General features: G+C 42.0%; 2 protein-coding genes across 2 annotated transcripts; both read left to right on the top strand.

Annotated features, from left to right (window-relative positions):
• Window positions 1–449: 449 nt before the first annotated feature.
• On the top strand, window positions 450–8575 carry LOC117484224 (transmembrane emp24 domain-containing protein 9). Its single transcript, XM_034132688.1, has 5 exons — window positions 450–640; window positions 2205–2305; window positions 3691–3816; window positions 5682–5828; window positions 7027–8575. Exons 1-5 carry the CDS (start codon window positions 493–495, stop codon window positions 7174–7176), a joined length of 672 nt encoding a protein of 223 aa, XP_033988579.1. The 5' UTR covers window positions 450–492; the 3' UTR covers window positions 7177–8575.
• A 1237-nt stretch (window positions 8576–9812) lies between these two features.
• LOC117484227 lies at window positions 9813–10908 on the top strand. Its single transcript, XM_034132691.1, has 2 exons — window positions 9813–9949; window positions 10196–10908. Exons 1-2 carry the CDS (start codon window positions 9820–9822, stop codon window positions 10762–10764), a joined length of 699 nt encoding a protein of 232 aa, XP_033988582.1. The 5' UTR covers window positions 9813–9819; the 3' UTR covers window positions 10765–10908.
• Window positions 10909–14460: the final 3552 nt, after the last annotated feature.

The following is a 14460-nucleotide window of genomic DNA, read 5'->3' on the forward strand; positions in this document are numbered from 1 at the left end:
ACTTATACTATTCTTCATACTTGCATCTTGCATTAAGTAGCTCTTCAATGCTACTGTGTGTACAGTAACACAATCAACATGATGATTTAACATATATAATGTAAATCAAAAATATATTTTAGAATAGCTGAAGACATAACATGTTGACCAATGACCACTTTGCTTGGTATTGTATTCTGATGCAACAACATAATGTACTTTCAATTCCTCTGTTTTCAACAAGTGTGTGTTTCTTTCTATGTTTTGGTTGCTATATTGTTTTATTTCACTTCCTCTGACAAGTCCCACTTTAATTTGAAAGTGTTCAGCGTGCAATCCATCTCCTGTTCCTTCTGTGTGTATTAGTTTTTCTGTTCTCATATGTCCCAACGCTCAACAAACTACAACACCCAGCAGGCCCATACGGCGCGCTGATTGGCCAGACTTAAACGAGGGTTTACGTGGCACTGCTGTGTCCGCGCATGCGCAGTCTCTCTCTCTCTCTCTGCTGTGATGGTGTCTGTCAGGATGCGGTCGTGTGTGTTGTCGGTTTTACTCCTGAACGTTTTCTACAGCGTCGTCTCCTCTTTGTACTTCCACATCGGAGAGACCGAGAAGAAATGCTTCATCGAGGAGATCCCGGACGAGACGATGATTATCGGTGAGTGAGGAGAGGAAGTCAACCGGCTAATGTGCTAATGCTAACTAGCTCACCAACTTGAGCTAATATTAGCTAATCGGCTAACTGAGTTCACACACACGGACCTGTAGTGCTGATGTGTTGATTTACAGCTCAGTATGTAGACACACACACTCACTCACAGGAGTTACTCAGACATTACAAACTACTTTTATACTTGCATCTTACCTCCCGAGTTTAATCTTAATTAAAGCAGCATTTTAAGTCACATTTCAGTAGCTAAATCTTTGTTTATGTAGCTAAATGTTCAATTTGTACTTCTCTGGACACACCCTAAGCATCATGTAAGGACATTTTATATTCAACCACCTTTTCAAAAACTAATGAAACTAGTTTTTAGAACAAGTGTTCAATATGTTGGAGTCATGTTTCACAAAGTCAACAAGGGCTGGGAGATGTTAAGAGAATCAAACATTAAGATCATTTGTATTAAATAACTCAGTATTGCAGGTTAGACTATTGGTGCTTTCAAAAAATACTTTAAAAATGAGAATTCTGACAAATAATTGTAAGTAAAATGGATTCATTGACTGCGTAGTTAACCCTAACACTATTAGTATATTGAAAATGTAAAACTATATATAGCTTCATGTCACAAAAATGTGTTTCAGAAACCTAATGTCAACTCTTCTGGTGAAGAACAAGGTTATAAGTGACCAACCTCAGTTCACCTGTTTGTGCAAATAAAGCAACAGCTGTTCAAATGAAGGTACTTTAACAAGTTGCTTAATTATCTTGGATGTACTTTTTATTTCAAATGGAGTCTGCAAAATGACGGCAAAGAAAGAGTAGAAGTTATTTAAGTAACATATGTTTCAACTTGGCCAATAAAATCTAACAAAAAACACGATTCTCATTTATTTTTGTAGCTCTTAAAAGCACTTGTTATGATCTACCTGTCTGTATATAGATATGCTCATAAAACTGTGTGAAAGAAAGTGCATATTTATTATTGAAAAATGTACAAACGGGCCAAACCATGACCCAGCTGTCTCACTTTGTATACCGATCACACCGAGTACACTTACCCTTATATACACTTGGCTAAGATAAGGCAGAATGTACAATTAAACACTGTACAGTATAATATATATGTGTACTGTAAAAAGGGAATATTGCTCTGCCACTCCACTGAGACAGTACTGTTGAAGAGATGCCATTTGCAATATACACTTTTTCTATTCTTACATACTATTAGTGTTGTCACCTGCTGCTACCTCGTTATTTGACATGTTCCCTTCAGTTTTAGTATGCTGCTACTTATTTCTGTTCCCTGGATTTGTACTAATTTGATTTACTTTATTAACGTATGCTTGCCTCTCCATTTAATATGTTACTTACTTATCTTGTTCTGGCCTGCGTGTCTCTTTGCTGTAATAAAGTAAATGTCCCCGCTGTAGGACGAATAAAGGACACTTCACATAGTAAACGTTCATTTAAACATTAGTCCATTCATAAAATAGTCCACCTCCATGAACCCCTGACCTCTCTCTGTGCTTCAGTAAAGTATTCTCTGTGTTTCCAGGTAACTACCGCACTCAGCTGTACGACAAACAGCGGGAGGAGTATCTTCCGGCCACGCAGGGCCTCGGGATGTTCGTGGAGGTCAAAGATCCCGACGACAAGGTGACAAACATAATGTTAGAAACATCTCCCTGCTCACCGGCTTGAGCTTCAATAATCAGGATCCATGTGTCTGTGATCCTCTCCAGAATGGAAGTAGTCAAAACAAAAGAGAATTAGACTTTTTCTCAAAAATCTCAACATTCTGATATTTTTCTCAAAATTTGGATTTTTCCCTAAAATTTGGATTTTTCCCTAAAATTTGGATTTTCCCCCAAAATTTGGATTTTTCTTTTCCTCAAAATTCGGACTTTTCTCAAAAATTTGAGTTTTTCTCGAAATCTCAAAATTCTGTCTTTTTCTAAAAATATAAAAATCCAGATTTTTTCCAAATTCCCGACTTTTTCTCAAAATCATGACTCTTTTTCTCAAAATTCTGACTTTTTCTGAATACTTAAAGATGTTAATAATCCCTGGTCCCCAGCTTGAGCTTGAATCTCAGGATCCATGTATCTGTGATCCTCTCCAGAATGGAAGTAGTCATCACATACAGAGCATCAACTAGTTCCTGAACAGTGTCCTTCACATGCTGATATCCAAGAGAGGGAGTTACACAGTCACAAGATGGAGGAATAGAAAGCAGTATTCAATGTTTACTTCAGATTAGCTCCACGTCAGAAATGAGCATGCTTGTCATATGTCTATCTCCATAGAGGCTGAATCATCATGTTAATCACATAGCTATCATATGCCTCAAACAGTCCTGATGCTCTTCTAGGTAATCATACATCCTGTCATGTTCACAGCTACAGTTGGGATACCTTAGTTATCATGCTACTCTCATGTTGGAAGAGTACATTCAGGATGTTCCCAACATGAAGCAAACTCCTGCTCTCTGCTGCACTTTCTCAATGCATTGCGATGCATTTTAACCTGTCACCTGATTGTGTGTTGAATTTGCACTATCCTCATTTTAATGCACAATTTCATAGTTTAATCTAAATGTATTTTATATATGTCTACTCTATGCTATTTTTAGTTTGTTTTTATGTCTTTTAGTGGTAACTGTATTCTGTGTGATATCAATTTTCTGTGAAATGTCTATGAAGCACCTTGAACTGCACTTGTTGTATGAAAGGTGCTTTACAAATACAGATTATTACTATGTTATTCTGATCTGTGTGTGTGTGTGTGTGTGTGTGTGTGTGTGTGTGTGTGTGTGTGTGTGTGTGTGTGTGTGTGTGTGTTGTGTGTGTGTGTGTGTGTGTGTGTGTGTGTGTGTGTGTTGTGTGTGTGTGTGTGTGTGTGTGTGTGTGTGTGTGTGTGTGTGTGTGTGTGTGTGTGTGTGTGTGTGTGTGTGTGTGTGTGTGTGTGTGTGTGTGTGTGTGTGTGTGTGTGTGTGTGTGTGTGTGTGTGTGTGTGTGTGTGTGTGTGTGTGTGTGTTGCAGGTGATCCTGTCGCGGCAGTACGGCTCAGAGGGCCGCTTCACCTTCACCTCTCACACACCTGGAGAGCATCAGATCTGCCTTCACTCCAACTCCTCCAAGTTCGCTCTGTTCGCTGGAGGCATGCTGGTGAGGAGACTTTAGAGCTGATTTCAGATCAGGGCTGATTTCAGATCAGAGCTGATTTCAGATCAGGGCTGATTTCAGATCAGGGCTGATTTCAGATCAGGGCTGATTTCAATATAGTTTCTTTAGAAGCACGTTAAAAAAAACTTCAAGACAAGCGACCAGGATGCTGCTTAAACGCTGACGCCTATTTATTTTTCCAGATTCAAGGCTTTTATTGTCGTTTGTACATAGCCACAGTGTAGTTATGTCAATGAAAAACTTCACAGGTCACAGGCTTGAGTATTTCAATGTTATGCTACTTTGTACTTTTCCTCCACTACATGTATTTAATCCCTTTAGTTACTTCACAGATCTGGATGAATGATGTGAAATATAACCAAGTGTTAAATCAGACTTTAGTTCCACCTGGAGTAAATCCACAAGCTACCCTGCAGTATACAAAGTCATTCAAACTAGCTGCTCCTTTACCAGCTTTGAGAACACTTTCATGATCAATCATTATAAAACATATCATATATATTATTCTGAAATGGACCAATCTGCACAACGACTACTTTTATTGTCTCTACTTTCACTATATTTTGATGATAATACTTTTCTACTTTCACTTGAGGAACATTTTGAATGCAGTACTTTGACTGAAACAGAGTATTCCTACACTCTGGTACTTCTACTTTTACTCAAGTACAAGATCTGAGTACTTCTACTTTTACTCAAGTACAAGATCTGTGTACTTTCTCCTTCACAGGTCACAGGCTCCTTCAACAGTGCAACACAATAAAACAGTTAAAATAGTCCAAGTAAATACAAATACAAATAGAAATAGTGCAAGGAGAGTGTACGTAAGGGATAATGTGCAGCGACGCGGTCATTATGGGGAAAAGAACAGCGACAGGCTGATCAGGAGCCCGACGCGAAGCGGAGGGATCTAGATCTGCATGAAGGTGTTCTCCATAATGACCAAGTCGCTGCACATTATCCCGCTTATCACACGGCCACATTCTCAACAAAGTAATGATATGACTCCCAATATTAATTGAAATGCTTTTATGGATTTATAAAATTATTTTATTGATTTAAAAATAGTTGTATGTATTGATTTAAATTGACATGCATCCGCTAAGGAAAATAGTCCGTTGTTACCGTTTGAAAAAAAAACGTAGTAGCGGCAGGAAGGCGGAGCTTTTTGATTACTGATTTGAAAACATCGTTGCTTGCTTTAAAAGTAGCACAATTCATGATGTCAAACCTTGGAAAGTATCTAGATATCCCTGCCCTAATGCCAAAGGAACTGCACACTGAATATGTGTCGCCGTTTGATGTCTATGTCTGGACCGCTGCGTAAAAAGGAGGGTTTCTGCCCGTTACTTCTCCGCTGTTTTCTTGTCGCTCTTGTCTTGTCAGTTAGAAAAGCAAACTGCATGCAGTTTGCTTTTCAGCCAAACTGTATACAGTTCAATCGACCGGACTTGTTTGTGCAGATGTGAGCGTCCTTGACACCGGTCAATAAGTCCTTGACAGCGGTCTGTCTGTTCTGGATTAACAACGTGTCACGTGTTCTAAATTGACCAATCAGAATCGAGTATTCAACTAAACCATGTAATAAATACAAGTAATTGGAATATGATATATTAGATAAATAATGTGTTAGTTGCAAACAGATGAATGTTATTTCAAAGTTCAGGTGTTTAATAGTCGTATGGCCTGTGGGATAAAGCTGTCCCTGAGTCTGGTGGTTTGAGTCTGTCCCTGAGTCTGGTGGTTTGAGTCTGTCTCTGTCTCTGGTGGTTTTAGACCGGCAGCAGACAGAACCGCTTGTTTTGTGACTCCTTCCTGCCCCTCTCTAAATGCTCGTTGTGTTGCAGAGGGTTCACCTGGACATCCAGGTGGGAGAACACGCCAACAACTACGCTGAGATCGCTGCTAAAGACAAGCTGACGGAGCTGCAGCTGAGAGTCAGACAGCTGGTGGAGCAGGTGGACCAGATCCAGAAGGAGCAGAACTACCAGAGGGTCAGTACTAAAGCATGGTGGTGAGAGGGTTAATGCATCATGGGACAGAAGGAGTGAGTTGTTCACTAGGGGTGTAACGGTTCACAAACATTTCGGTTCGGTACGTACCTCGGTTTGTACGTCACGGTTCGGTACGTACCTCGGTTTGTACGTCACGGTTCGGTACGTACCTCAGTTTGTACGTCACGGTTCGGTACGTTTTCGGTACAGCAGAAAAAATTATCACGAAACATACAAATATTTTTTAGTTTTTTTTTTATTATTATTAAACTGTGAATAATGTATTCACTCAAATAAATACAAAATATAATAAAATAAACATTAAGGTGCAGCATTTCAATGAACTGAAATCATCTGTATTTGAACTGTACTGTACTAGTACCTAAGCAGCCATGACGTTAGGCTTGTCATTGTATTTTCATGTTTTTTTAAGAAAGATGAACTTGTCCACATTGCTTGCTGAAAGGGCAGATCTGCTGGCACTACCAATGTCTCCTGCTGTGGAGAACACCCTCTCTCTAGGGACAGAGGTAGCAGATACAGCCAGGTAGCGCTTTGCTAACATGGCAACATAAGGATATTTGGCGTTTGAAATAGCTTTGGCTCGGTCTGAACTTGTTGCGAGTGGTGGAGGCTTCAATGCTAGTGGGAGTTGGGTTTGCACTTCAGTCTTTTTTCTTTTGGTACCGGTGATATTCACCTTCAGGTGATGCCTTTTGAAATGAGAGTGCAAGTTTGATGTATTGCCAGCCGCGTAACCAATGTTAGTTGAACAACAATGTCGACAAACAGCTTTGGTTCGGTCCACCTGTCTTTGTCCGTCATCCTTGTACGTAACTGCAAAACCAAAATGTTCCCAAACCGGAGACTTCAATGATGCTGGAGGATCTTCCAGCTCAACTTTATCTGCGTTCGCCATTTCGACAGTTACGTGTACCGAACCGAAGGGCCCATACCGAATACGTATACGTTACACCCCTATTGTTAACACATGTTGACGTTTGTTTAAGCCAGGCTGCTACATGTGAACTAGCTCGTCTCCCTCCAGTAGACGGACGGAAAAACACGTCATCCTTAAACTTCAACTTTACAGATCAGATTAGGATTGTTTGTAGTTTTTTTACTTCGAAGTCTACTTGGTCCCTGCTGCTGTTATCCATCCTGATGTGTGTGTGTGTGTGTGTGTGTGTGTCCTCAGTACCGTGAGGAGCGTTTCCGGCAGACGAGTGAGAGCACGAACCAGCGCGTCCTCTGGTGGTCCATCGTCCAGACCCTCATCCTCGTGGCCATCGGCATCTGGCAGATGAGACACCTCAAGAGCTTCTTCGAGGCCAAGAAACTGGTGTAGACTTGTGACTGTGTGTGTGACTGTGTGTGTGTGTGTGTGTGTGTGTGTGACTGTGTGTGTGAGAGAGAGAGAGAGAGTGTGAGAGTGTGTGTTTGTTTGGTCTCTACTGATTGAAGAAGTGCTTAGAAGAAAAACTGCAAAGAAGATGGACGCAGATGGAAATCCAGCTGCACGAAAAAACATCCTTTAGATAATAATTATAATAATATTAATAATTATACAATGTATTTATGTAGACGCCTTTAAACGGAGTTGCTTTCACACAAAACATTTCATACCCAGAATAACCTTTCTCTAAAAAGGCAGAAACTTAACATCGAACATAAAACAAACATGAAAGCAATTCTGCAAAAGGTTTTTTAAAAAGTGATTTTATTTTAAATAATTGCAGCCCTGATTTTACGTAGGCAGACATTATTAATATTATTATCATCATTACTGGTTTCTGTTGTTCCCGTTGCTCTGCAGTAGACTATCAGGGGGAAATGTGACGACTGTATTTATTTAGTTCTGCTTCTCTTTCGTCAGAGTTAAACCCGTCAGTCGAGTTTTTAAAAGCTTCTTTCCGTCTCCTCTCTCTGTGAGGACGGCGTCACGTGTTACTGGCCAACGAGAGATTCCATTTTAAGCAAATTATAATCTGGATTCAAGTCATTTAATTTCTATTTCTGGGCAGGAATATAATGTGGATATGTTGCAACTGAAGTAATCAGTACTGTTGCTTCAGAGCGACTTCCCCCTCGTGATTGATCTTCTTGCTTGTCGTGTTTTTTCTGTGAGAACACAGGAAGTGGCAGACATCACATGTAGTGAAACGAGCTTTTTATCGTGCTGGATCGTAGTTTTTTTTTTATATCCGCCTCATTGCCATATATCAGGTTTGATCTCCGTCTGATTCAGATTAAAACCGACGGTGTTTCTCGACCAAAATCAAGCTTTTTGAGATGGTTGACGTGAACGCATCAGATGTTGCATCAAAAACGTACATTATTCGAAAAGAAAGATTTCTGAATGATCACGTGATCTTAACCCCGAGGTGTTTGAACTTCTTTTAACCCTATAATACAATCATTAACTCAGCTTCCGTTGTGTTCTGAATCTGAACCTGAGGAGTAAGAAACGTCCATCTTTCAGATTTAAAACACATTTTTGAGAAATACTAAAAGTGTTTCCCTCCTCAGCCTTCAAGAGTGACTTCATTGTTTTATTGTTTTCTTCCTCTCTGGTGGTTTGTGTGAGTTTTATGTTGCTGGTAGTTTTCAGAAATGTTTTCCGGGGTTAGAATAAAGATTTTGGAGGAGGGCTTTGGATTTATTTTATTTTTAGGGAGTTTTTTGTCCATGTGAAATCTGTCTGGAATTGCACTCAAAAATAAAGTTTGTCACATTTGTTCAAAGGCCTGATTGTTTCTTTCTTGTAATATTCCTCATTTAAACATTATTAATGTCACTCTAGGAGGTTTTCAAATGCTGTAACTATTTTCTTTATAGGGCGGATCATTCGACAGAGGCAAGGCAACGAAACTTAAAGGTGGGGTAGGTAAGTTTGAGAAACCGGCTCGAGATACACTTGTTATATTCCATGGAATGCTCTTAACATCCCGATAGCAATGAATATCTGAAGTGCTTTGACAAAAAATCCATAAAGAAATATCATCTGTGGAAGCTGTAGTACTGTGAAAAGCACGACCAATCATCTGAGCCGGCCCGGCTAAAATAACTGGATGGCCTACCTGCCTGTCAGCCTTCCATCGGGGCACAAACTTATATTTTCAAATTCTAGCGCACTCGAGCTGGTTTCTCCAAAATTACCTACCCCACCTTTAAGATAAGAAGCAGCATTTTACGGCGCGCCATGCATGGAGCCGCCTTGAGGGGGTTTCCCGACATGTTGTTGCAGTAAATTGAAGGGTGTTTCATGTTGTCGTTGCTGTGGACCTTTATCTACCTTCTTTGGGGGCCCCCTTCTGGTCCGGGGCCCCAAGCAGTTGCCTGCCTTGCCTGTTCGCAAGCGGCGCCCCTGACACAGACCCATCTTTAAGTAGCAATACTACACTGTACAAATACATCTAAAAATAAAGCAGTAAAATCTCTAAATTAAACGTGTAAGTCTGAAAAAAATATGTAATATGTGTTTTTAAAGTAAAAACTATTCATAACATTAATTTGAAAATTGTACGAAATGCACCAAAACAACATAACGTGACACGTCACAGAGTTTGTTTAGGCCAAATCTCTACATTATTACTAACACATTAATCCGTTAGCCACCGCAATATGTTTGCCTTTCACTTCCAGTGGTCTAATTATTATATTCTGGGATAAATATATATTTTTTAAAACACTAGATTTATGTATTCTTATATTTGTGGGTAGTAAGTCGGAGTAAACACTCCCTATTTACGGCCCGTCCACACGGCGGCGTGCGTTCCCATTCACTTTGAATGGGGTGACGTCACGCTTTGCCGAACTGCATTGTGCTTCCGTCGCTTCGCTTTGCTCTTGTTGCTCGCTTCAAAAGTTCAACTTTTGAAGGTTCGAAGGAAGCGCCAGCCAATCAAATCCCGTTTATGCAAATCTGCCAGTACTAGCGCTAGCCAATCAAACCGCGTGTATGCCAGGTCATTTCCTCATGTTCCAAAACATGGAGGAAAAAATAATTGTAGCGGTAGGGAATCACCCGGGTTTGTACGACCAGTCCCTGTTTACCTACCGGGATACACACCGGAGGAGCCAGGCATGGAGGGAGGTGGCAGAGACAGTGGGTCATACTGGTAGGTTTTCGCCTGTTTGGGGAGTTTATATCCAGTGTACTTCGTTTGAATGGACAGCTAGCAGGCATAGACAGTGTATTTAGCCACCATGCAATGTTGCATAAAATAGCACCATAGACATTAATGTCATAAATGTTCATCATATAAAGTGTGACATGTAAAACCTTTTATGCAAATGACAGTGATAAAGGGATTGAAATTATTCAAGTAATTCAAGAAATTAACTTTATTATTTCATTTCATTAGAGGAAGTGTGCAGGACAAGGTGGAAGTCACTGAGGGACAGGTTCAGGAGGGAGAACACTAGGGATAAAGAAGCCAAGAGAAGCGGGGCAGCGTCGTCAGGGGAATATAAGCCCTGGCGTTTCACGGCAGTGATGGGTTTTTTAACCCCATTTCTCACTGAACGTGAGACGTCCAGCAATGTCCCCCGGCAAACCCTGCCTCCATCCCCCTGTACTACTCCTGACCCTCAACTCCCCAGCCCGGTGCCAAAGGAAGAGAGCCAGCTAGGTGAAAGCCAGCTAGGTGAAAGTCAGCCAGCCAGCAAGCCGAGGCAGGGCAGACAGGACAGGAGGAGGAGAATGTTGAGGACCGGGGAAGAAGGAGAAGGGAGATGTCGTCCTTTGAGAACGGGTTGCTGTCAGCCATCGGTCCTCTGTGCATGCCACCACCTCAACTTCGATGAGGACGAGTTATTTTTCCGGAGCCTCTTGCCTTCAATGAGAAGGCTGTCAATAGCAAAGAGGGCAAGAGTGAGATTTGCTATTCACAAAGCTATTTTTGAGGCAGAGCTGGAGGAGGAAGAAAACTGATTTTTTGTTATTCACACACATACTGATCCACACTACATTTGTACACTCATCACTGCACACACTTCACTCACAACATTACATAAATAAAAGTTATTTAAAGTATGTTATGGCTATACTGTGTCTTCACTTGTTCATGTGGTTTGTCAGTTGCAACACCAGAAGCTTCATGTATGTCGATATATAATGTGCTGTCTTCTGTATAATTGTTCATGTGAAAACTATGAGTGGTTTATCAGTAAAAACAGGGCTGAAGGAAAAAGGTTGTTAGTCATATCATAATATCAATTCAAGAAACATGTTTATTAGGAATGTTTGATTTTTAAATGGCTCATTTGGAATATTTGCTTTTTAAAGAAAATATGGGTAGCTCTTAACCCAGATGCAGTGGGTCTTTTTTGACCCGGTGAGGTGGTTTTCTTGAAGTATCTTTGTAATTAAAAAATGTTATCATTACATATTCCAGCTATTCCTCAAAAAACATCTTTTGGATATCATGCCATTCAAATTTTTAATTTTTATTTTATACATTTTAAGAAATTGTAGTTTTTGTATTTCTACCCCAAGCTTCCATAAGTGGGTCAAAAATGACCCGCATGCATTTCTATGGGAACCTTTGATTCGTATCACCTGTTGCTGTCAGGAATACATTCACTGTAGACCACACAGACTACATCACAAGTGACACCTCTCAGGAAGATTATTTTACACAGCAAGATCTGATAACTGTCAGTATAATAATAATAATAATAATACATTATATTTTTATAGGGCTTTTCAAGGACTCAACAACTCTTTACAATATAAGGGAAGGTTTGGGTGGGGGGGGGTATAGGACTATCAAACTTGATCAACCGGCATGGATTGATGGGGGGCTATGAGTAGACAAGAGGAGAAGAGATGAGTTTTGAAAAGGGACTGGGATACTGTGAGGGTCTCAGAATAGCGGAGATCTTTGCATCGATATGTTCAAAACGTTTTTTTTCAAAATGTAATTTTTTTTCTAAAATTATAAATAGTGAAAAATGAAATATAAAATATTTCTAGTGTGAACCAAAATATAATACTAAATATTATACAAGTGATTTTTCTTAACCAAAATGACAAAAAAAGCATTAAAAACACATATTCTAATACGGGTCCTTTTTGACCCACTTATGGAAGGGTCCAGTCACTCGGGCATCTAAGGGTTAAAAGAGCTTTTGGCATGGAGGCTCTTAAAAGAGCCATGGTGACCCTACACCACATACTGCTGCCATGGCACTGCACCCTCCTCATTGAAATAGGAGCAGAAGTTCTCCCGCAGTTGGATGGATCTGCGTGTGGCATTGTTGGAGCCCATCCTCGGTGCATCACGCAGGGTTGGAGTAGCTGGAGCTTCATCCGTGGACTCCGCGATAGGTGTGCATAGTTGTGCAACACACAGGTGGCCTTCACACACTACTCTACTACCTCCGGGGTGGTGGTGATGACACGCCTCAACATTCTCCACTAAGATGAGAGGATGCCAAGAGCACATTCAACCACCAACCTGGCCCGGCTGAGGCGGTAGTTGAACATGAATTTGCCGGAGCCTGGATCACCACGTGCTTCCCAGCAATGGCACCAATAACATTTGGAAAGTTCCAGCGCTCCTGGAACTCAGCAGCGATGGCTCTCCAGTCCTCCGTCTGTGGTACCGGCATGGTCTCCTCAATCAGGGCGGTCCAGATGGCACCCGCAACCTCCCTGGCGATTACAGCCACCGTTGCATGCCCGACCCGATAGCTGAATGCTATATGAGTCACCGGTTGCCAGGTGCCTGAGAAAAAAGTAATAAACATGACATTTAAAAAACAAACAATTGCAGACCCCACACACACACACACACACACACACACACACACACACACACACACACACACACACACACACACACACACACACACACACAGACCCCCCCAACACACACACACACACACACACACACACACACACACACCACACACACACACACACACACACACACCACACACACAGACCCCCCCCCAACACACCACACACAGACCCCACACACACACACCTTTTTATTGTCTTTCCCACACATTTGCCATGTACACAGGGGAGCAAGACTGTGTTTACCTAGCTATCTAAATTAATGTTATCCATCTGAACTAAATCACAGACATCATTCATCCATGGCATGCATTCTCTCTCTTTCTATACAGAGTCAGATTAAAGAAGTAGAAATACACAAAACTTACCGTAGGCAGATGGCGAGTCGCTCGGCGGGTCCGATTGACAAACGCATACTGGTGTCCGCCTTTGTAATCAGTGGACCCACTTTGCCGAGCAACTCGTCGAAATTGTCTTTGCTCCTCCTAAAGTACTGCTGAAACAGTACGTCATCCAGACGGAGCTCTTGGACCAGAATGTGGTATTCCCCCCGTTGCTGACGTTTTTTAATTATCGAATGTACCCAACAGCGACGCACACCACGTCGCCTCCTGCGATACATTGCATACATTGCATAAACCAAAGCCACCCCAAACCGGCATCCATTGTGGCTATAGTGGAGAAGCGGGCTTTTTTGCTGTGTATGTCCGGGGCGGGAGATTCATGTGATTGGTTGTTGGTCGCATTAACCCCCAAGCTTTAGACACGCCCACCGGCAAGCTTCAACGCACCCCGCCGTGTGGACGCTGTGTTACGGTACGTCCACACGGCAGCGTCACGTTCAAGCTTGCCGGAGCGCGACCAACAACCAATCACATGAATCTCCCGCCCCGGACACACAAGCACGCGGTTTGATTGGCTAGAGCAGGGGTGCACACACTTTTTCAGCTTGGGAGCTACTTTTAAAATGACCAAGTCAAAGTGATCTACCTACAGGGCCGCCCCTGCCCAAAGTCATGTGGTGAGGCCCTCTGTGTCGCGAGCGGGGGGGGGGGGACTGCGAGCACCGGAACCTTGCAGCGGCGGGAAAATGTGGCGCGCTTACACTAATTGCGCCGCATTTGCACTTCAGATGAGGAGGTGAGGCCCCCTCCACGAGGTGAGGCCCCCTCCACGAGGTGAGGGCCCACGCAGTCTGCGTGATCTGCGTGTAGGAGGGTCTGTCTACCTACATTCTGAATGCTAAACATATATGTATTTATATACTGAGTATACCTTATGTTGCTGTACCTTGCATAACTGCATGAACCCGTATGGCACATTACAACTCAGTACATTTTTGGTCATTACGTCAATTTTATACCCTTTCTTTAGTAGAATTGTATAAATTGGAAGGCTAACTAGGTAATCAGCTCGCTGGTGATTTGCAGCTGGCGTGGTTGACCGTGCATGCGTGGTGAACTGCGTGTTAGAAAAGATGCGATCTCAGACTGGCTAACCTGTACGTCAATCAAGTGGCAAAGCCAAAGTAAGGATGGATTTGTTTTTTCAATGCCTTGCGTTCTACCCACACTACGGTCGATCACGATCGAAGTATTGGGATCGGGCTAGCGCTTGTACTGGCATATGATTTGATTGGCTAGCGCTTCCGTCGACGCTTGAAAAGTTGAACATTTCTCAACTTTCGAAGCGAGCAACGGAGGCAAAGCAACGGAGGCAAAGCAACGGAGGCAAAGCAACGCGACGGAACCACAATGCAGTTGGGCAAAGCGTGACGTCACCCCATTCAAAGTGAATGGGAAGCGTCTCCGTTGAAGCATGCGA

This window comes from Trematomus bernacchii, unplaced genomic scaffold (genome assembly GCF_902827165.1).
Source record: "Trematomus bernacchii unplaced genomic scaffold, fTreBer1.1, whole genome shotgun sequence".
NCBI classification, from domain to species: domain Eukaryota; kingdom Metazoa; phylum Chordata; class Actinopteri; order Perciformes; family Nototheniidae; genus Trematomus; species Trematomus bernacchii.